The sequence below is a fragment of the Gossypium hirsutum genome, chromosome A05 (assembly GCF_007990345.1).
Source record: "Gossypium hirsutum isolate 1008001.06 chromosome A05, Gossypium_hirsutum_v2.1, whole genome shotgun sequence".
Classification (NCBI taxonomy): domain Eukaryota; kingdom Viridiplantae; phylum Streptophyta; class Magnoliopsida; order Malvales; family Malvaceae; genus Gossypium; species Gossypium hirsutum.
In genome coordinates, this window is record NC_053428.1 from 105,161,369 (window position 1) to 105,186,125 (window position 24,757).

Here is a 24,757-nt window from a genome sequence, read left to right on the forward strand (position 1 = left end):
ATTTTATAATATAAAATCAACATATATTTAATATTAGAAATTTTCAGTTTATCAAATAATATTTGAGTGATAAGTATATCATTATCTATTTATAATTTTTCATAATTTTTATTATAAAAAACCATCATTTATTTTTATTATGAATTATCAAATGTAATTAAAAAATTAAGTAACTGAAATTATTATTTTAAAGCTAATTTAATATTTTTCAATCTTATCATAATTTTAGTTAAAATTTTAAGTAATTTCCCTATTTGAATTATTATCAGACTTGACTTATAATACCAAATTAGATTTTAGGACACATATGAAGGTTTTTTTGTTTTTGTTTTTTGTTTACATTAAAATTTGATTAAAAAATTAAAAAAAAAGTTAAGAAGAGATGAGAAGTGGGAAGTTAAATAACTATACTAACTATAATGAAGTGTGTTATAAGGCTTTTATTACTAAATTGACCCTTAAAGTTATATTCTAATTTTTATATTGATCTTTAAAGTTTGTTTTTATCAAAAGTAGTCCTCAAACTATTAATTTTATCTCAATTTACTTTGAAAAATGATATTAACCAATAAGAATAAGGCAAGTCCTACATTCTTGTTGGATGTTGTACTGTTTTTAGGTAAAAATAGACAACAAAGTCCTACACTCTTGTTGGATGTACTGTTTTTAGGTAAAAATAGACAAAAATAATAGTTTAGGACTACTTTTGAGCCCAAAAGACTTAAAGAACAATATGAAATTGGGGTATAGTTTAAGGGCCAATTCACTAATAATTCCTAAATATAAAGATATGCACGTACTCACTTTTTATTTTGTCATGGTTTTAATTTACTTAGTTTTATAAATTGGTCCTAAACTGGTTAACAAATATCAACTTAGTTTTCTTTCAAAAAATAAAAATAAAAAATCAATTCAGTGTTTCTGGTACATGATATATATATTATACTATAGATGATATAGATTTAAGCATATATCTTTTGCTTTATTAGAAAATTGGTCTCTCAACTATATCTCAATCCCCAGTTTGGTCCTTAAAGTTTTTTTTTTGACAAAAGTGATACTTAAACTATCAATTTTATCTCATTTTACCTAAAAAGTACAGACGTTCAATAAAAACTCGTCACATGTCAATTCTTATTGGTTGATATTATTTTTTTAATAAAATTTATAGTTTAGGTATTACTCTAAAAAAAACTTTAAGGACCAAACTAATAATTAAAGTATCATTTAGGGATCAATTTGTGAATAATGCATATTTCTTTTATCAAATAATATTCAATCAGGATAAAATAACATTTAGTCCCTAAATTTTTAACTTTTTTCACATTGCTCCTTGAACTTTTTTTCGTTTATATCAATCTTGGAAGTTGGCAATTTATGATGATATGGTACTATGAAATTGTGCTACATCTTTACCTATTTAAATTTTTTATAATTGTTAATAAATTGTAATATATATATATTTAGTATTCTTTTAGATTTTATATAATTTTTTAACTTTTCAGATGACCAAATCACTCATCTAAGTTTAGGGATTAAATTTTAAAAAATACTTAAATTCAGGGCTAATGTGGACCAAGAAATAATTCAGAAACTAAATTGGAAAAGTTGACAAATTTGAGGATTAAATGTTGATTTATCCCTATTTTATCAAACAAATACTAAAAAAAAAATCGAAGTAAATTAAATTATGAAGAGAAGGGTTAGCTTAATATAGAGCATAAACCCTTACTCCGTTTCTGTGCAATTCTAAAACCCTAACTGAACCCCATTTCTTTTCCCTTTCTCCAAACCCTTTACTGTTAGAAACAACATATTTTCAAAAACGAAAATATGATGAACACCGTCTTCAAACGCACAACTTCCTTAGCCTCCAGGCGGATCCTCGCCGCCTCTGCTCAAACTCTCCTTCATCACTTCCACTCTACAGCAACAGTTGCAACAGCCGCCAGAGATGCTGAGACTTTCTTTATTAACAGATTCAAACCCTTCCCTGGCTTTCCGGCGTCTGCAGCGAAGGGGTTTCACGCCAAATCAGGGCCGTTGTATTTCAGGGCATCGACGGGCGTACAGGCAGAGTATGCCGTCGAGGATTATGTCGATGAGAAGGGAAGTGAAGCGCTTGAGATCTCTAATCTGGGGATTGCTCCCGAAATTGTTTCTGCTTTGAAGAATAGGGGTATCACCAAATTATTTCCAATCCAGGTATATACGTGTGTATATATTGTTAGGCTCTTTGCTTTTAATGATATATATTGGAAAATAAGATGTAAAATTTCCCGTTATTTGTTACTGTAGAGGGCGGTGTTGGAACCAGCAATGCAAGGAAGGGACATGATTGGAAGGGCAAAGACAGGGACAGGCAAAACGCTTGCCTTCGGGATTCCTATCATGGACAAAATCATTCGATACAATGCTAAACATGGGTTTGTTGAATTTTTTTCCCTTTTATCTTACTTAAATTTACCGATGCTTTTTTTCAATTCCTAAACGGAAAGGTAAAAAAAATGCATGTTTTTGCGTTTATTATGAATAGTTAAGCTATCTCAATTTGTTATCTATTTTTTCATTTTAAACTAAATTATAATAAAATGATAATGATACTACTTTAAAATGATAATGGTACTACTTTAATGTAGCCTTTTTAACGTTTACTTTTAGAAATTTTTAACAACTAATATAACAAGTGAACAACCAAAGAGACCATATTGGTTTATATTTTGATTCTTTTTTGTGCATGTGAAAGATAAATTGTTGTATGGGTAATTTTTGTCATCATTTTTAATCAAGAAGACATGTTTTGTGTGAATATGTAGCCGTGGTAGAAACCCTTTGTGCTTGGTTTTGGCACCAACAAGGGAACTTGCTAAACAAGTTGAGAAGGAATTTCATGAGTCTGCTCCCAACTTGGATACAATATGTGTTTATGGTGGTACTCCAATTTCTCGTCAAATGAGGCAGCTTGATTATGGTGTTGATGTAGCTGTCGGTACACCAGGTCGCATTATTGATCTGCTTAAGAGAGGTGCTCTTAACTTATCGGAGGTTCAATTTCTTGTTCTTGATGAAGCTGATCAGATGCTTCAAGTTGGATTTGCCGAAGATGTTGAAACCATACTGGAGAGGCTGCCTGCAAATCGTCAAAGTATGATGTTTTCAGCAACCATGCCTAACTGGATTAGAAGCCTTACCCAAAAGCACTTAAAAAACCCATTAACGATTGATCTGGTTAGCCTGCCTATCTTCTTTTTCCAATCTGCTATGTTATGTTATGATTTCTGGCTTATAGTTATTGGTTCATCCTTGTATTTGTTCTCTGCAAATTGTTTAATGTTGCATTGATGCTGGTTACATATGGAAAAGATTTCACAGAACTAAAAATGAATGCTTAGCATGATGAAAGTTTTACCGTCATAATCCATATCCCTGTGAACACCACTTATTTCTTGTGGCTTATGTGCACCTTTAGGTTGGAGAAAATGATCAAAAGTTGGCAGAAGGAATTTCCTTGTATTCAATTGCAGCAGATATGCGTGGGAAAGCAGCAATTCTTGGTCCACTAATAACAGTAAGGGTCATGCCCTTGTGGTTTGTTTGTTTTCCTGCTTGGCATTTTTATTTTTTGTTCTTTTCATTTTAATTTCAGTTCTGTACCGTTTCAAATGTTTTATAGTTTTTTTTTTCTCAATAATTATTGCTTTCATTGTCAAATTCTTTTTTAGGAGCATGCGAAAGGAGGGAAGTGTATTGTTTTCACTCAAACAAAGCGTGATGCAGATCGGTTGGCATATGCCATGGCAAGAAACTTTAAATGTGAGGCCTTGCATGGTGATATATCTCAAAGCCAGAGGGAAAGAACTCTCTCAGGATTCCGAGATGGGCATTTTAATATTTTAGTTGCTACTGATGTTGCTGCTCGTGGCCTTGATATACCTAGTGTTGACCTGGTAAGCTTTTCATATTATTCTCTGGGTTTTGTTAGAAACTAATGCTTGCTTATAGATGTTTATTTTTTATTTTCGACTTGTGATGCCAGACTTGTCTTGTTAGATATTTTATTAGTCATGTTACCACTTTAAGGAAAACCTACTTCTTATAGGTCTGTTCAATGTGACATCCTAGAAGAATCTGTATGACTTGTGTGTGAATTTCCTACCACTGTTGCAAAAGTTTATCTTACGGTTCATTTTTGTAGGTTTCAATATTCTGCTTTTTCTATTTCCAATTAATTGGTTGCCTATTACTTAGGCCACTTTTGGAGTAGTGGGCCATAGTTTCTAATTGTTAAAACAATAGAAACTGTGCAGGCATCGTTAGAAAATTCTGCATGTTGAAATAGGAATTTATGGAAGAAAAAAATCGCACTGTAAATTTTTGCTGATGCTAATGGTTACTGATGAAATTTCTCAGGCATTTGGGAACCTGGCATTATTTTAGAGTGCATGTGTTTGTATATGCTAGCATTGTTTTGAATAAAGTTTCTGCATGAGTTGATATCGTGAGTTAAAAAATTGCAGCAAATTGATACTTTTGTTCTGTCTTCAATTCTTCTGTTCAGTATCTAAGCCGACATTTTCTCATAGGCTTATAGAATTCAAATCCTTGAAGTTCAGTAGTTAATATGGTGATTGTTCTGAGCTCTTTCAAAGCCAGTAACTTGTTCTCCTTACTCTAGTTTTTAATGTTCTGTTATTGATCTTGTATTCTTAAATAGGTAATACATTATGAGCTTCCAAATACATCTGAAACTTTTGTCCATCGAACTGGCCGGACTGGTCGTGCTGGAAGGAAAGGAAGTGCAATTCTTATCTATACTCAAGACCAGAATAGGGCTGTTAAGGTTATTGAACGAGAAGTAGGCTGTAGATTTTCTGAGGTAATATCTTGTATCCCTTTGATGTTCATGCTTGTTTTTCCTTTCCTTTTCCCTTTCTTTTTCAGGGATCTTTTACAACTTTGATACTACTTTATTGAGGATTTTGAGCATTAATAATAGGGAAGTCAAAGAAATTTTAAAAGCTAAAGTGAAGGATTTTGAAATGGGGCTAGCAAAAGTCTAAAGTTTTGACATTGATACTCTTTTAGCCTTTTGGAGCTGGAGCTGGCGAAAACATTAAAGCTATTTCAGCCTTTTATCTTATGAAATCAAAACTAATTTTTTAGCCTTGTTTTCATCTGGTTTGGTTGTCAGCCATTACTGGTCGTTAATAATATTCTTTGAGCCAAAGACCTAACTGGTTGTAGGTCAAACTGGCCGATTTTGATTTGTAAAGCACTTCTTGACAATTTCATGCTAAATTTCTAACCCTAAGTCCTAACTCTTTAGTAGTTAAGGTTCAAATAATGTTTCTACATGTCATTTTTCTATTCAAATCTGAAAATTCCAATGTAATTAAAGTATGTGTGGTGTGAGATTGTCAGCCTTTGTTCCTTTGGAAATGTAATGAGTGCCTATTATTGGTTCAGGTGATTTATTGTCTCTTCTTGAGCTTTGTGAGAATTAAAAATCATTTCCTAAGATAGAAATTTAACTAATTTAACCAGACCCTTGTGTCTTTCCACCAATGAGATCCACTATTCTCCATTTGAAAAACAAATGTAAAGAATTATAAAATAGTATCGTACAGTCCAAGAATATTAAGGATGGTCTTATTTCGATTTTGCATGTAAGATTTTATAACATGAGGTACGGAAAGATGGGAGGAAAAGACAAGAACTACTATTATGACACACGAAAATATCTAATTCAAATCATTAAACCAAAGTTATGCATAAATGGATAATTGTACCTGAAAGATATACATGAAGTTTTACATTGATTGCTATGTTACTGTATGTTCTCATGGATAGAGCTTATAGACTGATTACTCTTTAATTTGTTGTAGCTTCCTAGGATTGAGGTTGATGGTGGGAGCACTGGTATGTTTAATGATATTGGTGCTGGTGTTCGATTTGGAGGTGCACGAGATCGTGGATATGGTGATATGGGTTTTGGTCGTTCTGGTCGGCAAGCGGAATATGGATTTGGCCGTTCTGGAGGCAATAGGGGTCCTGGATTTGGTCGTAGTGGCAGTCAGTTTTCTGATGAGATGGGTGGTTATGGAGGTCGTTTTGGTTCTAATAACCGGTCTGGAAATTTTGGTGGTTCTGCATCCAATCGTTCTAGTGGCTTTGGTAATTTTGGTTCTAGACGTACTAGTGGATTTGGGGACTTTGGTTCAGGTAACCCAGGTGGATTTAAGGACAATCGTTCTGGTCAAACTGCTGGTGGTTTTGGCGGCTTTGGTTCTGGTGGATTTGGTGACAAGCATTCAGGCCAAAGTAGTGCGAGCAATGGTGATTCTCGATCTAGTCGATTTAGCCGCTTTGGGGTCTCTGATGTTGATAATGATCAGAGCACTGGAAGAACACCCTTCTAAATTCTTTGAGGTAAGCATGATATGGCAAACACCACTAGGAGCTCTCCCTCTCTTTTTCTTGTTACTTTTTGCTATCAATTTGAAATAATCATTTATTTTGCAAATCTTGATTCATTTTCATTTTTGCAAGATTGCCTGGTGCTACCTAGGTCTTTATGCATTCTTAATACTTATTGTCTTCCCTTGGGTTTGTGTGGAATCAGATTTCTCTGGTAAAGCCTTCAAAATTGTAGTGGATTGGATTTAGTGCAAATATAATAGAGATACCATTTTTCTTTATTCTGTTCTTGGTTTTTTCCTTGTAGAAGTGGAAACCTGCCGCTGTATTATAGAATGTAAAGGTGATGGTAGGTTGCATGCTACAATTCTTATGCAAACTTGTAGCTTGTGGACAAGCTCACAATATATGTGTTAACCGAATATGCTTGGTTGATTATATTGAAATAAACAAGTCTTTATTTGGCAGTCACCAGCTCTCTCGAAAATCAATTATTTTCAATGATAAACACAAAAGCAAATACAAATAAACCATCTAGATTTTAGTTATGTTTTGATTTGGGGTTTTGGTTATAATTTGTTAGTGAGTAATGTGTTCTCTTTGTGAGTATGGTGCTCAGAGGAAGAGGTGGTCAGCATAGGTGCAGCTGGAGGTTCTCTTTAGTGACAGGTTACCGAGTTGGTAATGCAAAAGGAATGTTTTTTTTTTCTTCAAAGAGGAGTGATGACTAAAAGTTGTTTACCTCCATTATTTTCCATTAACCTTCCTTTTTCCGTGCCTTTTAAAGCCAAAGATTTGGAAAATGCACAAAATGATTTCTCATGATGCAATTCGATCATCTATCATTTGTCTTCATCATTTGATGACAAATGTATTCACTGCATATGTTGCTTTATTGGCTGCAAACAAGTGCTTACTCCATCCCCTTTGTCCATTTGGTAGGATTTGATTGACTAGATGTTTGTGGCCTACGAATTACATTTGTTCTCATTTGCATTTATTTTGGAATGGCAGGGAAGAAGCAGCAATCTCGATGACAGCTTTCAGTGGGAAACAGATATTGAGAAACAAGGATTTTTTGTTTTGGTTCGTGATAAGTTTGTTGGGAAGAAAGAAAGAATATATAACCCTAATCCCTTTCCTCTCCCCTGGCCGGTTAGTGCTTAAGTTAACTAATATATATACTAGTTACTCACATGGGAATGTTTTAAGATGCTGACTATTAATATTGAATTGATTCTATGTGAAGAGAAAATATAATAAAAAAAACATCCAGTACGATCATGTATTACGAATTAAGTTGTCATAGTATATTTCATTATGGGAAAGTAGCCTGATCTTCAGTGTCTTCTTTAGTGGTCAGAAACAGAGGCAAGAGAGGGTTTGCAATGGCCTTGCTCCTCCCGGAAAATGATAGAAAAACTGTCCCCCCAAAACCCCGAAAGTTCCCTGAACATAAAATTCTTGGCTTCATCCTTGCTATACATATACATATCGTATAATTTATTTCTAGCATGTTAAATTTATATTTGAAACGTTATGATAGTATGGTGTAGCCAAAGCCAAGCATGCTTTTATTTTCCATAAGGTCGCTCACTAACAGTAACCAAAGATGCTAAATATCATCTATTCTTCTTATATATATTTATGAGTGTTTTTATCTTTATTTTTATATAATAGATTTGATCTCGGAACATCATACGTAATAAACATTTAAAAAATTCTGATTCAGTAACAACTTGAAAGCCAGCCAGAAACAGTAGTGCTTCAGCACTAACAAGCTCAGATATCAAGTTTGAACAAGACCATCATATACGTCCCAAAACAGAGCAAATACCACACTTCTTGAGAATCCTCCAACACCCTTCATTGTCTTGTATTAGTCCGCCGGCCACTGCCACATTGTTAACAAGGCGAACAACTCCACCAATGTTAACCTTGCACCATCCCACTGGTTGGCACTGCTATACCATAACTTGTCGTTTAACTCTCCGCCTAGCCTGGAGACCGTTCGTTCCATTGCCCCTGCTAACCCAAACAGCTTTACCCCTCAGCCTTATACTCCGTTCCAACACTCCTCCAACATCTCTAAAATTCTCATAAAAAAGAATCAGCTTATTTCTTCTTTGCTAAGGATTCCAAAAAATTGCTCCAAAAGCAGGTCTCAATTCTGGGTCTCCTTAGCAAAGTGCCCAAAGTACTCTAAGTTGATAAATATTCAATCCTTAATATCAATTGAAAGGAACTCGTCCAACTTCCATGGTTTAACAAGTGATGCCTAGAATGACATAGCCACGCTGCACTGACGTAATACATGACAGGTGTCCTCGACCATACAGTCATAAAATTGACAGTTGGGATTCAACACAATATGTTTGCAAACTCCTTCCACATTTGTCAAAATCTTGCCACTACCAGCAGCCAGAGAAACACTTCAATCCTTTTAAAGACCACGCGACTTCCAAATCCAGTGCTATTTTTTATCGGCATCTTTCTCGGCAACGTTAGAATATCATATGCCGAGCTGACCGAGAACCTGGGTTTATTATCCCATATCCACACTTGAGAATCGACAACATCCTGCGCTCGAAGCCAAACCCATTACTAATCTTTATCTGAACCTGCAACGACACGTTCTTGGAAAAATAAACGCGAATTTTGTGGTTGCTAACCTGACGCGCTAAGCATTGACATAATTCGACCAAAAGCTTCTCAATAACAACCATTTGCTCCCTTAAAGCCCTAGCAAATAAAACCAAGTCATCAGCAAAGAATAAATGGGATATGTTTGGACCATTCCTTACTAACTTAACTGGATTCCAACTGCCTCCTCCGTTAACTTCCATCATAATAGCCTGAACCAATCTCTCCATGCATAAGATGAACAGATCGGGAGAGGATTTCCCTGTCGAATTCCCCTCGACAGATGAGAAGTTTCAATCATGGACTCATTCCGTAGAATATGTGTCGACTCTGAACTCACATAATGACATGGTTATAATGTTTTTTTATTATAAAAATTGATTCTTGGCTTGGTTTAATCAGTCCATATCGGTCAACAGGTTTTTTACATCATTAGATTGATACCCTAACCGTTTTTTGTCACACTGGTTGATCTTGTTGTCTGGTTTAGATAAAATTGAATTTTAGTTTTTTTTTATATTTTGAATTGTAGAGAGTTTTTAATTTTTCTTAATTTTTATATTTTTAAATAATATAATTTTTTTAGAAAAGTATGTTTTTTTTAAAATATGAAAAAATAATTTTTTTAAAAAATTATGTTCAGGTAAAGATTAAATTGACAAAAACTATAAAAATTGAGTTTAAAAAACCGTTAACTTTAATTGTAAAAGAGATAGATAAATGAAAAAATACAGTTACTATAGGAATTAAATTAGAGAAAAGCGTTAAATGAGGAAAAGGTATGTTGCCGTTGGAGTTTACTGCCAACGGAAATCCACTTACAGTTACAGCAAAAAGAGCACCTATCTTTCTGATTTGGTATATGTTTTCTTTTTACAGCTATTTTCATTTCTTGTTTCCTCTTTCTTCTCCGATCTCTAACAATAATTTCAGTTGTCCTCCTTCCTCAATTCATTTTATGTTTCGATTCGAAGTCTAATTCTTCGTTTCGTTTTAATCTCTTATAGGTTTGAATAGCGACATTTTGTTTAAATCCATTTTTTTTTCAATATTTTAGATTTCAATTTAGTTCTTATATAAATATTTGCAGAGGAAATTGATAAAAAGGAGGAAGATGGGCCTGAAGCAAACTATAAGAAGCCTGGATGCGTTTCCTCGTACGGAGGAACATTTGTTGCAGAAGACGCAATCGGGAGCACTTGGTGAGTTATCCTTTCTTTTTATTTATTTATTTCAATTTAATCCAAAAATAATGCTTCTTATTCATTAAAAGCATTGCTAATTTCATCTCTCTCTCTTTTTGGGGGGGTAAAATTCTGTATTATAGTCTCGATTGTTGGTTTAGTGATAATGGCCACGCTGTTTACTCACGAGCTTACGTATTACCTAACAACATACACGGTTCACGAGGTTTGCATTTTTTTCTAATTTTCATCAGTTTTGCTACCTGTTTTTGTAGATTAATTGTTGGGATGGAATGATTGCATTGTTATTTTGTTGAATTTCTTAATATTTTTGTAGAAGCAAAACTCAAATTAACATGTTTAGAATTAGACCTTCTGGGTCCTAATCTTCTGTTTCTAGCCGAAGTGTGTCATAGAGGCTTAATGTTCCAAGGACAAAATTGAAACTTGTCTTATGGTGAAGTGTGCTCATATACCAGCTTGGAAGAATGATAGGCAAAAATCTGGGGGATGTAAATTATGTGGCCACAGATTACGTATTGTTCTTGTGTAGTTGTAGTTCTAGTGATGTGATAGTTTTTTTATATTTGGGTTGTGCGTGTATTATGTTTATGGATAGAGTTATGTTTATTTTCTCTCTGGCAATCTCTGTTTTATCTTGGTCTGCTTAGTGGCATCCAAGTCGTTTGCTAGTTTGTTGGATAATCTTTTGTGTAGGAAGTCTTCTTCAAGATAATGAATTCTTTGATCTTGTGCTTTTTTTTTCATTTAATTCTTTTTTAAATGCTTTTATTGCTGTCTTCTGATATCTTTGCAAATCAAATCTATATCTTTCCCTAAACTACTTAAACTTACTGATCTGTCTAATATTAATCACGCTAAAGTCTGTTTACAATGTTTCCTCATCTTTTGGATACAGTTATTATCTGATAACTGTTTTAACTGAACCGCCATTTTTTTGAAATATAAACCTTGAACCCGTCTGCTGTTCTACAGCTTTCATTATCAGAATCCCATTATTTCCAAGCCTGACTCACCTCAAGTGCCATGAAGGCAGCTTTCTATAAACTCTTCTGTATTAATAAGAGCACCCAAGCACCTTAAGTTCTTAAACAAGTTGATTTCCTCTCCTACCTTTCTGAGTTAACTCTGTGAGTGAATTCTGTTGCAAATGATGTGATGCCATTCGTAGTTTTAGACTGTCGGTTGATATGATCTAACTGAACAAGTATTCGGCAGATGTCTGTAGACTTCAAACGTGGAGAAACGCTTCCAATTCACATTAACATGACATTTCCTTCATTGCCTTGTGATGGTCTGTACACGCCTTATGTGAAAATCTTCCTTTTATTTGTAGATTCTGTTTTTATCTCATATTTGGAATATTGACTGTTGGTTGTTGCTCTATCATATTAATCTTGCAGTTGCAAGTGTAGATGCCATTGACTTGTCAGGAAAGCACGAAGTGGATCTTGATACTAACATATGGAAAGTAAGACAATTGCTTCTTTTGAGCATTCTTTATTAGCTTCATGATAGTTGTGTACTACTGAATGCAATATTCTTCTTAAAAGAACCCCCCCTCTTCCCGCTTTAGAGATGAGTGTTGGATTTGTGGTTAGATTTCCTTGTTTGATATCTGGCTAACTGTGTTAAACTTCCTGCAGCTTCGCCTGAACAGTCATGGTCATATCATTGGCACTGAATATTTGTCTGACCTTGTGGAAAAGCAGCATACCACTCGCAATCATGGTATTGTCCTTTGTGTTATCCACCTCATGTTTTTAATTTAGTTTATTTTTTTGACAGCTGCATCCTTGTTCAAAATACCTGGTTATGTTATCTGGAGTTGTTATTTTTGTCTAGTAAACACCAATATTTGCTCCTTGTTGTTGGTAATCAATACTCTGCCTTTTTCTCTTTTCCTTTTATTTGGGGTTGAATTGAGCTGATTGGGTGGGGGGTGGGGGATAAGTGGGGAGATAAAACACAACCAAAGGATCGGATTCTTATAAACTCATCTTTGTTTCGAAAATTGGAAACAGTCAGGTTTCTTCCTCAAGATGCTTTAATGCAAAAAGAGCTACCTTAGTAGTTGGCCTTTCACCTCCAAACTAATGTACTGAGAACTCTCCTCTTGAATTCTTTTCCTTCATTAACTAGATGTAAAAGGCTTTTGTTCACCAAGTCTCTGTCAAGGGTTGCCATCTACTATTATCAGACATCTTTTAAAGTATCTGATATAGGAAGGAATGAGTCATGTACATAGGCTGTCAACTATAGCTGGGTGAGTGTTAGTTTTCGATAGACATTTACAGAGGGTCCTTTCTTATAGGTAAATTGGGTTGGGTTCAATCTAGAGGTCACTTGGCTTATTAATTAACTGAATTTGAGTGATGCAAAAGATCAAACTTTTCCTCCGTTGCTGTTTTCATCCTCACCCACATGTTCTTATTGCTGTTTTTGAGAAGGTCTTCTGGTCAAAGGTGGAAAATTTGATTTTATAAGCTATATGTATAGATGGCATGGGATGCTAAAGCGATCATGCTTGGCTCCTTCGACAAAAGATGTGAGTCACTTTGAAAATGAAGAGTAGGCATTTTCTGTGATTTATTAAGGCAAATATTTGTGACTTGTGCTTAAGCCTCTTTTCAAGCTTTAGATTTTTTATTGTTTCTCTTTTTCGGCATTACCTGATTGCTCGGCAGCTTTTGTTTAGGATACGTATTGGGTTTCCTTGATTTCTGTTAGGCTACATAAAATTTTAAATTTATGGATATAAAATTGTCATTACTTTGTTTTGTTTATTTTCAGTATATGTTTTATATGTATAAAGAAAAATAGAGATAGTACCATGTTATGTTTCTCCAAGGCATAAGTCAGTAATTCAAATAATAAATTTCTTGGAATGAATGTAACCAGATGATAAGGAGCATCATGATGGTTCTGCTAAGAAGCCTCACAAATTCAGTTTTGATAAAGATGCAGAAAATATGATCAATAAGGTGAAGAAAGCATTAGAAAATGGAGAGGGATGCCGGGTATTTATCCCTTGGAGTTTTCTTAATTAAATTTATCAGCTCTTTAATTAATCGATTAGTGTTTAACTTTTATTTTTGGGGCCATCAGAGTGTTAAACAAAACCATATAAAGGAAAACTAATCAATTAATGTAACTTTTGCTACAGGTTTATGGGGTATTAGATGTCCAGAGGGTGGCAGGAAACTTTCACATTTCAGTTCATGCGTTAAACATTTATGTTGCTCAAATGGTTAGTAACTTTTTCTCTTAGCATTCTAACTTCGTCTCACATCCTAACTCCTAAGTTATGCAAGACTGGTTGTTTTACATGTTCGGTCTTGATTGATCTTTTTTGAACTATTATAAGACTAATACTCTATTTTTCTCTTTTAACGAAGAAAATATATGAATATCTTTTATCACATAAGACTGTAAATTACTGTATATCCACGGATAAAAAACCATCAAAACTCAAATTATGAAGAGGTGAAATAAAATCACTATCATTACTTTCATTTGATTGGTTTCCTTTTTCTTTTTCTTTTGTAGTCTAAGGTTCTCTTATTTTTTTATGCAGTTAAGATTTATTTGACATATGAATTGAATTTAACTCAACCAGCTCTTTTAAAACGTAGTTGGTAAATTATGTGGTGCCAATTATTAATTGTGAAAAAGATTAAGCGTTTTAAGTCAGAATCATAGATCAACTTATTGCAGTTCAAGTGGGGGTTGAAGGTCAGAAGGAAACAAATTCAGGTCAAAATAAGTATTAGTTATATTAGACTGACTTGGTAGATTTAAAACTTTTTCCATGTGAAACGTTGTCCACTTTAGCCCTATGGAGATGTAGATATCAATGCCCTGAACCTGTTGAAAGCCTGACCTTGTTGGGCATTGTGTACTTGATATGTTAATGTTCATAATTCAATTCTGAAGTTATTATGCGAATTTCTGGACTCTTGGATGTGGTTCGGAATTTATTTCTCCTCAGGCTAAAATATGATGTGTTGACTTTTTAAATCTATTGTATTCAGTGTTATTAAGCTGATAGAAGTACTTTTGGTCTTCGGAAGATCTTTTTTCCATAAATTTATAGGGAACTATCCCTAGAGTTGGTGCACTATCCATCTGATCTCCAGCTATGCTCATGTGTTGGGCTCTGCTTAGTTTTAGGTCGAATATTTTCCATTAATTCAGAGAAAAAGTGCATTGAATGACTCTAATTAGAGATCTTAGTTATATTTGTTCAAATGTAAGTACCTCATTCTGATCTTAAGACCTGTCAAGCTTTAGAGAAAAGTTCTTGGCCTCGAAGATAATTTTCTCCTAAGGTTTGAAATTTTAATTAGAGTAAGGAATTTAAACTTCTTTATATAGTTCGAAAGAATGTACTAGGCTTGCATACTATGTTTTCTCTCTTAGTTTCTTGGCACTAGAATCATGAGGATTCTAGAACACTACCATATTTTGTTCCTTTTCTGCATTGCTTTTTCTTTTGTCACCAGCAAATTAAGTAGAAATCCTCTTTTCTTTGCTGACAGATCTTTGGAGGAGCAACACATGTCAATGTGAGTCATATGATTCATGATTTATCATTTGGGCCAAAATATCCAGGACTTCACAACCCACTTGATGATACAGTGCGGATTTTGCATGACACAAGTGGAACATTCAAGTATTATGTAAAGGTTTGAATTTTGATTATTCTCTTGATTGACCAAATATTTATGGCAACCTCAGCCTTTTCAAGTAACTTGCATATGGGCTATGGCAAATATCTCATAGAACTATGCACTGCAAAAATTCCATCAGTAGTGTACAAACTGATGATCCATGTTTTCTGTATTAAATTGATCTTTTGCTTTTTGCGACTTACTTGGGGATCTAGTTAGCGGCCCAATCTGCATTGTAGCTATTCCTGAGTATCTATACTTATTATAAAACCCTGATTTAGTTTGTGTCATAGGTTAACCCATTTCTTTTAAACGATAACTAATATTATTATGAATGTGCTTTTATCTTTTCATACTTTTATATAATCTTTAAATAGAAAAATTAAAAACCACATATCCAATGATTGAACACATGTTTAATAAGATTTATATACAAGTTCTTTACCACTCCACCTATAACTATTGTTGAATAAATTTTAAAAGAAAATATTTTTTTACATAAAATGTTCACCCACATCATGGGTGTGACATAATCTTGTGTTTGTAAATAGAGTTAAAACCTTCTTAGTATTCTTTCTCACTCTTCCATTTAGTGCTTTAGCCAAAATAGTAATGGTCATCTAGCATGTAACTGTCTGAGTTGTATCATTTTTTGTTGTGTCATTGTATGATTGGTTGGGAAGAGAGCCAACATAAAGCTTTTAAGGAGACTCTACTTAAACATAGGTTGGTTCACTTTATCTAAAGCGGTTGGAGTTTCTATTATATTGGTGATTGTTTTTATCCTTCACACAAGGATACAGCACATCATGTTCTCATACCTATCTTCACTCTTCTTTTGCGGCATTCTGTAAACATTGCCAGGTCTTCCTCTGGTACATGCCACTTCTCTACCTCTAGGCTCCACGCTCTCAACCCTTATAAAGCTATAGATTCAATAGTATATTCTTCCGGTTGCTCTCCTTCCCTATAGATATGGTGTTAGCTTTAGAATAGCTCCCAGATCCATAAAATAATAACAAGGTGTTAAGTTTTGTCATCTCTATTCATCCAAATGTTCTCTTACGGTGCTTGCAGATAGTTCCTACTGAGTACAGATATATCTCGAAGGAAGTTTTGCCAACAAATCAATTCTCTGTCTCCGAATATTTTTCACCGATGAATGAGTTTGATAGGACATGGCCAGGTTGGTTGGAAGTTGGATTTTGTAAACATCAGAACTATCTACTTTTGGTTGCTGATTACTAACTGCTTCACCCTTTTTTCTCCAGCTGTTTACTTTTTGTATGATCTGTCACCAATCACTGTAGCAATAAAAGAAGAGCGCCGGAGCTTTCTCCATTTCATCACTCGACTCTCTGCAGTTCTGGGTGGTACATTTGCATTAACAGGTTTGCTACCTCTGCTCATTCTGTAAATCATCCAAAGTTACTGATAAGCTGCTTAAACTTTACAAATTAGGCGCAATTGCAGAATTTAGGTGCTAAATGTGAATTTTAGCATGGTTTTTAGCAGTTACATTAGTTTTATGGTTTTGGTTGTGATTTAGACCTTTGGGTACTGTTCACTTCAGGTTAAGACCTTATCATAAATCTTATGATTTCTCCACATTTTTGGGTTCATTTATTTGAATGCTTTAGAATTTCATGTGGAAACAATGCTCTGGTTCACACATTTACCGGTTAGAAAACTTATACCATTTGTATATGCTTATATCCTCGATCTTATTTCAGTTAACAAAGAATTGTTTTGGATCAGGAATGCTAGATCGTTGGATGTATAGACTTATCAAAGCACTGACTACAACAAGCGCTAGGGGTGCGTTTCAGTAGATTGGAATTTGGAGTGCAAGAGAGCAACATAAACTCACATGTGCACCTCCTCAGAGGAATCCCCAATTTTGTGGAAACACTGCCTTCTGAACATAGCCTGACCTTAGTATGGAAAGAGTTGAGGATGGAAGAATATATAAATAAATACACACACACACACACACACATATATGTCTGTGACTTCATAATTTATTCCATGCAGCCTTGTTTGTTGTTTTCCCTTGCACTCAAGATTTAGATGCCCTAGGTGGTTTTCTCATTTTTGTAATGCTATTTTTATTCAAGCAATGGGCAACTTAGGGCTTGCTATTTTTGTAATGCTATTTATAACCGATCCATAGGGGTTGGTTTTTGGACAGAATTTCGATTTTTAAACGATACTCTTGAAGTGCTCTATGTCTTGCATATATTCAGACATGAGTAGGAGCAAATCATATTCCAAGAGGACAAGATTTGCAGCTCTCATGACTTTTCGAGTTTATAAAGAACAATATTTGGGAGTGCTTTTTCATGCTTGATCGTATGCACAGAATGTCTATTGATCTTAAGTTGGTCTCATAAACTCCACGGCAAGAGAAAGCAAGCAATTCAAACTAATTCTTATAATTAAATCCATATTTTACTCTCTCTTTTCTTTTTTGTGTGAACTTCCATTGCAACTATTAAATATCCTTCGTGTGTGTGTGTAAGTGAAGTTAGCTATTAGCTATTGTATGGTGTTAACACAATTTGTATTTTCTATTTATTTTTAGACATTTTCATTTTTTTAAAAAGGCATATTATTCAATTTTACAAAAAAAATTGCTTCTTAATAAGTTTTTTATACTTTAAAACTTTTATTATTTTCACCCATGTTCATTTTTTAATAAAAAAACACTTTTTAACTTGCTACTATCTTTAAGAATACCCCAATAGGGGAGAAATATAAATCGACATTCATTAAAAAGTTATAGAAATAAGTTAAATATAAATCATCTTAATCAATTATTAATAATGCACTTTAGCCTATTATCGTCAAGTTGTTATGATGATATATTTTAATTAATTAATTGGACACAATTAAAAGGCCCAATAAATTCCAGTGCATTAGTAATGTCCGAAAACTAGCACTTAAATAGTCATCTTCTTTCTCATCCCTCACGTACTCAAACTTCACCCTCAATATTATATTGCTCAATTTTGACAAGATCCTCCAATAATGATTTCAAGCTACGCACGCTACATTGGTAATTTTAGCATTTACAATCGAAAAGTCAAGTAAAGACAAAAACTAACCAAAAAAAAAGCTAATACGATTTTTAGAGAAAATAGAACATATTTTAAATAAAAAATGAAGGCAAAAATAATATAGGAAGAGATGGTGAATTGGATAGAGGGTACTAATTGAAAATCTTGGTATGGATAATTCTCCCTTTTATTAACTTCCGAAATAAATTTGAAGAAATTATAAAGTTGAAACAAATTAATACAAGTTGCATATCTTGCAATATAATTTTTTTTGGTTTATTTATTTATATTAAAATAGAGATGGATATATCCCAAATTTCATGTTTCCCTCAAAATATCCAACCATTTTTATGTAGAGATTGTTTGTACTTCTATCTTTGTTCCACCTCTTTAGTCGACGAGCAGTAATGGAGGCATCCCATTCTTCTTCTTCTTCTTCTATATATGGCTCCGGGCTTCACCAAAACTTCTTCAGACGCTCGCCACTGGTTTCCGCCATGCCCCTGAATTCCCGACTATCATTTCCCACAACTCTTGTGGCAAACCGTCTTCCACCAAAGCTTTATTTCTCTACTAAACATGCAATTCTTAGAGTTGGACAATCCCCAAGGTCCTTTTTTTTCTTCTCATTTTAATCACTACCCATTTCTTTTTTTCTTTTCTTTTACTTTACTTGCGATTCCATTTGTTGTAGTGCCTTGTTTTTCATTTGGGTTGAACTCTTCTGTGGGGGTATTTTTTTAACAGGTTGCTCAAAATAAATGGTAATAATCCTTTAGTTGGAGTAATCTCAATGGGAATGTTGGCTCCAAGAAAGTTTTTTAAGAAGAGGAAGAAAGTGGAACATTTCAAAGATGCAGCTGATGAAGCTAAACAGAAGAGCTGGAGGAGACTAATGCAGGAAATTGAGGACACAGGTTCTGCTTCTACAGTACTTAGACGCCAACGGACAAATGACCAATCTCTTTCTAAAGACTTGGTTTTAGGCACTTTGGTTAGATTTAAGCAGATGAAAAAATGGCACTATGTTAGTGAGGTATCTTTCATTAGTTATGTGTATGCATGTATGGATGTTATGAGCCTTATCTGCTTTAGCTTTAACATTAGCTAATTATCATGTTCCTTTTTCCAATAAATAGGCTCTAGGTTTTGGGGTAGTTTTGGTTATCTATTTAACATATGCTTCTCACCTAATATGGCTCAAATGGAAAACAAAGGAAAAACCATTGAATTTTGTTTTACCAGCCCTCATGGATTATTTTGTTGATAGCTAGTAAATTTTAAGTAGTCCCAGTATGATAGTCCTGTCATTTTAGTACAAAAATGCACACATTTTATCTGATGAAGAGGTGAACATGTAAAAACTATAACCAAAATTTAAGGCATAAATAAATGCATTCATGAATAGTTTTGGTTCAACAATGTGGCATTTGTTAACTAGATCTAGAATTGTTATGGTCGTTTGTACTTTTAGAAAATTTTTCCGAGTTGCATTTGATCCGAATTAATTTTTTTTTATTGCTGTTCTTCTGATCAAAGTAGAAACAAACACACAGGGATGAAGGGGGAAAAGAACAAGGATAATATACCAGAAACTTGTATCATACAGAAAGGCAACCACAAACTTTTGAAAACTAACTGAACCTTGGGATTCTTGCAGACTGTTTTATGTTCTTAGTTTGCAACAAAGAGAAAATAATATTTTTTAAAAAGGTTTTTGTTTAAAAGTAGACTAGATCTTTTGAATTATAACTTGTGTAAATATGGGAATTCTGTGTGATTTTTATGTTATAATTGCTCATTACATGATATGCTAACCATTTTTATCCTATAGATTCTTGAGTGGCTTCGAGGTCAGAGCTGGTGGGACTTCAGTGAAATGGACTTCCTGATGCTTATAACAGCATACGGAAAGCAAGGGGACTTTAACAAGGCTGAGAAAATTTTGAGCTTTATGAATAAAAAGTGTTATGTACCAAGTGTTGTATCACATACTGCTCTTATGGAGGCTTATGGGAAAGGAGGTCGATACAATAATGCTGAAGCCATTTTTAGAAGGATGCAGTCTTCAGGCCCTGAACCTTCTGCTGTGACATATCAAATAATACTTAAAATACTAGTTGAGGTAGTCTGATTCCTCAAAACCTTGTTCTATCTTTTATAAAATTTTCTTTCTTAACAACATTAACTTAGAGATCATTAAATGATCATCCACTTGATGCTATTGGTAGAGAGACTTTTTTTATTTCTGGTAGAGGTTGGCTTTGTCCTTGTTTTCATTAAATTATAAAATTTTCTTGGCTTTTATCTGAGTATTGATCTTTCAATATCTTATTAGGGGAACAAATTTAAGGAAGCCGAAGAAGTTTTTGAGACACTTTTGGAGAAGGAAAAATATCCTTTGAAGCCTGACCAAAAAATGTTTCACATGATGATTTATATGTATAAGAAGGCTGGGAGTTATGAGAAGGCCCGTAAACTATTTGCGCTGATGGCTGAACGAGGAGTTAAGCAATCCACAGTCACTTACAATAGTCTTATGTCATTTGAAACTAATTACAAGGAAGTGTCAAAGATATATGATCAGGTACAATTTTAGGCATTGTCTGACCTATACTTTTCATGTTTATGCATTATAGTAGGTGGTTGTGGTCATACTGTTTTGGAAAGAAATCTTTTATAGGAACACATAAGTTGCACTGATTCTAATATCATAAAATAACTCTAGTTTTATTTTCCATATCATTCTGCTTTGTTCACCATATCCTTGAGTACATGGAAGAGTTTTTCAGTGTGGTCTCAATTGAGGGTAGTATATAGATCTTGTTTTGATCATCTTGACTGATAGTTGTGTTTAATCATCAGTCCCATGCTAACATTTCCTTGCACGAAAGTGGTTGCATCCCACATCTGTTAAGTATTTTCATGTGGTCTTATGTTAAGTTGGCCCCTTCATTTATTGCTTAGCATGGTATCTAAATCCAGGTCTGCTATGTTGGTCTTCATGTCTAACCACGAGTGTAGTTGACGATCGCTAATAAGGTTGTCCATGTATTAAGTCCTATGAACTGCAATTGAAGGGAGTGTTAAGTGGTGTTATCCCACATCTATTAAATATTGGGTTTCCTATGGTCTTATGTTAAAGTTTGACCTCCATTTATTGCCAATTGGTTTAGGTACTTTAACTAAATTTGTAGTCTAAATGTAGAAACTAAAAACTGAGTTGCACATAAACAAATGAAGGCCATTACAAATGTTTAGAATTTTTGCAATAAAACATTATTTAAAGCAGAGTCTATGTTGGAATCATTTTTCATTTCTCTCTATTCAGTCTAAAGTCCCTAACCAAGACCTATGTGCATCTGTTAAAAGGATTGTCTGATTTTCTTTGGTGGTTCTATTTATTTGAGGTAGGAAAACTCCTATGTGCATCTGATCTTATTTGGTCTATGTTAGGTTTCTGAATTTTGAGGTTGTTATAACCTACAATTTCCTTTAGTTGGTAAAGTTCTTGTCATCATACTTTTGTCTTGGAATAAGATAGATTCACTTGGAACTTACATGAATTCTTTCCAATGGATTATCCTGTAAAGAGTACACATTTTAGGGTTTGAATTGTGGAATAAGGTGTCTAGGGTGGCTGTCAAGGTTGAATATTTTTGAGAAAGCATTGGAAGATGTAATATTTATCGGAGCAAATATATTGGGGCTTGAGTGTGTAGCTTGCTAGGGGTAGAAACGGATATTAGTTTATTAACTTTAAGAGGTATTATTGGAATAATTAGACCTGGTTGTGCAATAAGTAATTACACTAGTTATTCAAATTAAAAATCATTTCAATTAGTTATTGATTTTTTTAATGTTCAATACACTGCAAATTAATACCTGAAAGATTAGTTGTTTATTCCCTCTAGTGAAGTAGTTAAATTTTGCTTCGTTCTCTCTTAAAATGCTGTCAACAGCTAATCTTATCATTTTGTACATCGTATAACTTGTGTTTACATGCAACAGAAAATATTTGTTTTTAGAAGTGGCACGTGTTCCTTTATTTTTTTTTTGTTGATTTTGCATTCATATATTTGTGTGTTGATGTATAAAAAATCTATAGCCCTTTCAAAGTGCCTGTGTAGGCAATCACATTTCTATACTACATATGAAAGATAAGGCATGTTTGGTTTGCCTCACATCTATTTCGGATGCATTCTGTAAAAGTTCCATACATCTTTATGTGAAAAAAAAACAACTTATTCTTCAGTATGCATTCACAAGAAGCATGTGTGCTAACAGACACCAAACTGTTTCATGTTGTCATACAGTCAAACCAGTGTTTGATTTTTTAGCTTCTTGCTGTCTCTCTCTGAATATTTTGATGATAATAGTTATGTAACGGTTTGTAGTAACTTTATTTTAGATGCAAAGAGCTGGTCTTCACCCTGACGTGGTGAGTTATGCCTTGCTCATTAATGCTTATGGCAAAGCCAGGAGGGAAGAGGAAGCATTGGCTGTTTTTGAGGAAATGTTGGATGCTGGAATCAGGTGTGTAAGTTCAACTTGTATATTCAATTTGAAGCCACAGTGGTTAGAAATTAATGCAGTTAGTTAAGTTTTCTTGCCCTCTCCATTGTAGAGTTAATGTTCTCATCAGCTATGGTTGTTAACCTATTAATAGATTAATATGACTTATTTGGTTGTTAACCTACCATGGGAGGATTTAAGGTCTAGATTCAACTCACCCCTACATCTTAGCCATGTCCACTTGCACCAAAATACATTTTGACCCCTTAAAACAGTTGACACAAAGTAGTTGCTTTTATCTGGTTATTAAGTGTTCCAGGTAGTTCATTGGGCTGTTAGATTCTACCTGGATGGTTGAATTAGTAATTAGATGTGACACAAACCAAACGTCTTATTTTGTGACTTAAATCTAGGGCAACATTTTACCAATGGCCTAGGTGATCATCTATTCTTGCTTATCCCAGCTTTACCCCTGATAGGATAGTTTTGTCATCAATTTTTATAGTTTTTATGGCTTGGGCTTCATGCTAGCTTCATATATTTGATGGATTCAGTGGACATCCTCCTGAATATGGGTAGGTGAATGAACGGGATAAAGCCGATGTAGGTGGTGCATAATGCTGACTTGAGTATGCAACTAACATGTAATGGAAAATCATTAATCTTTTTTTGTGGTTTAATTTAGATATATCAGTTTTCTGGGTTTTCCTTCATTAATTGACTGTGGAGTTTGTGGCTAGCTATTTGGAAGCTGTATATTCATTCTGCCAAAGTTGATGCTAATTATTATCGCAGATATCTTAGTGCTATCCTATTGTCTCCTTTTCAGGCCTACCCATAAGTCTTATAATATTTTGCTTGATGCATTTGCAATTTCGGGAATGTTGGAGCAAGCTCGGACTGTTTTCAAAAGCATGAGACGAGACAGGTAAAGTGTTATAATTTGAAAATCAAGCAACTACTATGGCTTTTCCTAATGAATGGTCTCTGGTTGAAGCTCTATTTGTTTCATGCAAAAAGGAAAGAAAGTTACTTTAGACCCTAGCTTTAGGAATGAGATTTTAGATTATCTTTCTAATTGACATAGTTTACTAGGATTACCGAGTTTAAGATGGTTTACTCATGGCTTTTATCCTTTCAAAGCAGTAACATTTACGATTGATTCATTGCTGAAACATCGAAATTAACTTTTTCTTTGCAGATATACCCCTGACATTTGTTCTTATACAACTATGCTATCAGCTTATGTCAATGCATCTGATATGGAGGGTGCTGAAAAATTCTTCACGAGACTGAAACGAGATGGACTTAAACCCAATATTGTCACATACGGGACGCTGATGAAAGGGTATGCTAAGGTAAATAATCTCGAGAAGATGATGGAGACATATGAAGAAATGCGATTAAGCGGTATCAAAGCAAATCAAACCATCTTCACAACTCTCATGGATGCATACGGAAAGAATAGGGATTTTGGTAGTGCTGTTGTTTGGTACAAAGAAATGGGATCTTATGGTGTTCCACCCGATCAGAAAGCGAAAAACATCCTTTTGTCTTTGGCAACAACTGCAGATGAACAAAAGGAGGCAAAACAACTTGTAGGGAGCATGGAGACTAAGGTGAATGGATTTTCGAGGCTTCTTGATGAAGAAGATAACAATGATCATATAGAGGAGGCCATATTGTATGAAAAAACGGGTTGATTATAGTTTCTTAAGCAGTGATTGTTATCAAGAAAAGCAAGCAATTTATACATACTGGGATACTCTTTGATATGTAAAGCCTGGAATTTTGTTTACTGGTAGTATACTCAGCCATGAAAATATATATCACAGTTAATGTAGAATTTTTTGGCCGAATATCAGAGTTGTTAAACGTAGCAAGTTATAATTATATGAGATTGTATCTCTATTGTTCTTGACTTCAATTTCATCAGGGTTTTCGTTTTCCAATTCCAGCTGGAATTATTTATATTTGGCAGATGCTTGAACCTCCTGCCCTTCAAGATAAAAGAAAAAAATTGGAGCCTAAAATTGGTTTTCTTGGTCCCTTTTAATCAAAGATCAAATCGACTCAAATCAAAGTGATTGGACAGTTTATAGAATGTTAATTCAAATATCGTGGTTATCTGAAACTGAATTAAAATTTATTTTTATTTAGTTTATAATTATGTTGCTAAATAATATCCCAAAGTTATAAAGTAAAATTAATTTTATCAAAATAAGTTAAAAAACCTAAAATAAAA

General features: G+C 34.0%; 4 protein-coding genes across 10 annotated transcripts; 3 read left to right on the forward strand and 1 right to left on the reverse strand.

The window, feature by feature from the left end:
- Window positions 1-1,692: 1,692 nt before the first annotated feature.
- Window positions 1,693-7,745, forward strand: LOC107959632 (DEAD-box ATP-dependent RNA helicase 53, mitochondrial). Of its 3 annotated transcripts, XR_005927522.1 has the most exons (9): window positions 1,703-2,205; window positions 2,299-2,426; window positions 2,817-3,228; window positions 3,470-3,568; window positions 3,723-3,947; window positions 4,715-4,876; window positions 5,886-6,429; window positions 6,550-6,631; window positions 6,725-7,205. XR_005927522.1 is itself a non-coding variant. In XM_016895725.2 (8 exons), exons 1-7 carry the CDS (start codon window positions 1,834-1,836, stop codon window positions 6,417-6,419), a joined length of 1,932 nt encoding a protein of 643 aa, XP_016751214.2. In that variant the 5' UTR covers window positions 1,693-1,833; the 3' UTR covers window positions 6,420-6,429; window positions 7,432-7,745. The 3 variants fall into 3 exon arrangements, 2 of the variants coding, with proteins under 2 accessions (XP_016751214.2, XP_040970318.1); XM_016895725.2 differs by lacking the exons at window positions 6,550-6,631; window positions 6,725-7,205 and adding an exon at window positions 7,432-7,745 and having other exon boundaries at window positions 1,693-2,205; XM_041114384.1 differs by lacking the exon at window positions 6,725-7,205 and having other exon boundaries at window positions 6,550-6,672.
- Window positions 7,746-8,059: 314 nt separating this feature from the next.
- LOC107959633 (uncharacterized) lies at window positions 8,060-9,589 on the reverse strand. Its single transcript, XM_016895726.2, has 2 exons — window positions 9,090-9,589; window positions 8,060-8,997 (listed from the first exon to the last, which is right to left on the reverse strand). The coding sequence occupies exons 1-2, from the start codon at window positions 9,288-9,290 to the stop codon at window positions 8,815-8,817; spliced, it is 384 nt and encodes a 127-aa protein (XP_016751215.1). The 5' UTR covers window positions 9,291-9,589; the 3' UTR covers window positions 8,060-8,814.
- Window positions 9,590-9,765: 176 nt separating this feature from the next.
- LOC107959634 (endoplasmic reticulum-Golgi intermediate compartment protein 3) lies at window positions 9,766-17,275 on the forward strand. 5 transcript variants are annotated; one of them, XM_016895727.2, is made up of 12 exons: window positions 9,766-9,918; window positions 10,151-10,262; window positions 10,388-10,470; window positions 11,484-11,559; window positions 11,669-11,736; window positions 11,912-11,996; window positions 13,167-13,285; window positions 13,432-13,515; window positions 14,807-14,953; window positions 16,016-16,124; window positions 16,210-16,329; window positions 16,697-17,275. In XM_016895727.2, the coding sequence occupies exons 1-12, from the start codon at window positions 9,829-9,831 to the stop codon at window positions 16,768-16,770; spliced, it is 1,167 nt and encodes a 388-aa protein (XP_016751216.1). In that variant the 5' UTR covers window positions 9,766-9,828; the 3' UTR covers window positions 16,771-17,275. The 5 variants fall into 5 exon arrangements, with proteins under 5 accessions (XP_016751216.1, XP_016751217.1, XP_016751220.1 ...); XM_016895728.2 differs by having other exon boundaries at window positions 13,167-13,249; XM_016895729.2 differs by lacking the exon at window positions 9,766-9,918 and adding an exon at window positions 9,929-10,067.
- An 844-nt stretch (window positions 17,276-18,119) lies between these two features.
- Window positions 18,120-24,371, forward strand: LOC107959635 (pentatricopeptide repeat-containing protein At3g59040). Its single transcript, XM_016895732.2, has 7 exons — window positions 18,120-18,607; window positions 18,745-19,033; window positions 19,832-20,122; window positions 20,336-20,584; window positions 22,409-22,533; window positions 23,342-23,440; window positions 23,714-24,371. The coding sequence occupies exons 1-7, from the start codon at window positions 18,405-18,407 to the stop codon at window positions 24,213-24,215; spliced, it is 1,758 nt and encodes a 585-aa protein (XP_016751221.2). The 5' UTR covers window positions 18,120-18,404; the 3' UTR covers window positions 24,216-24,371.
- Window positions 24,372-24,757: the final 386 nt, after the last annotated feature.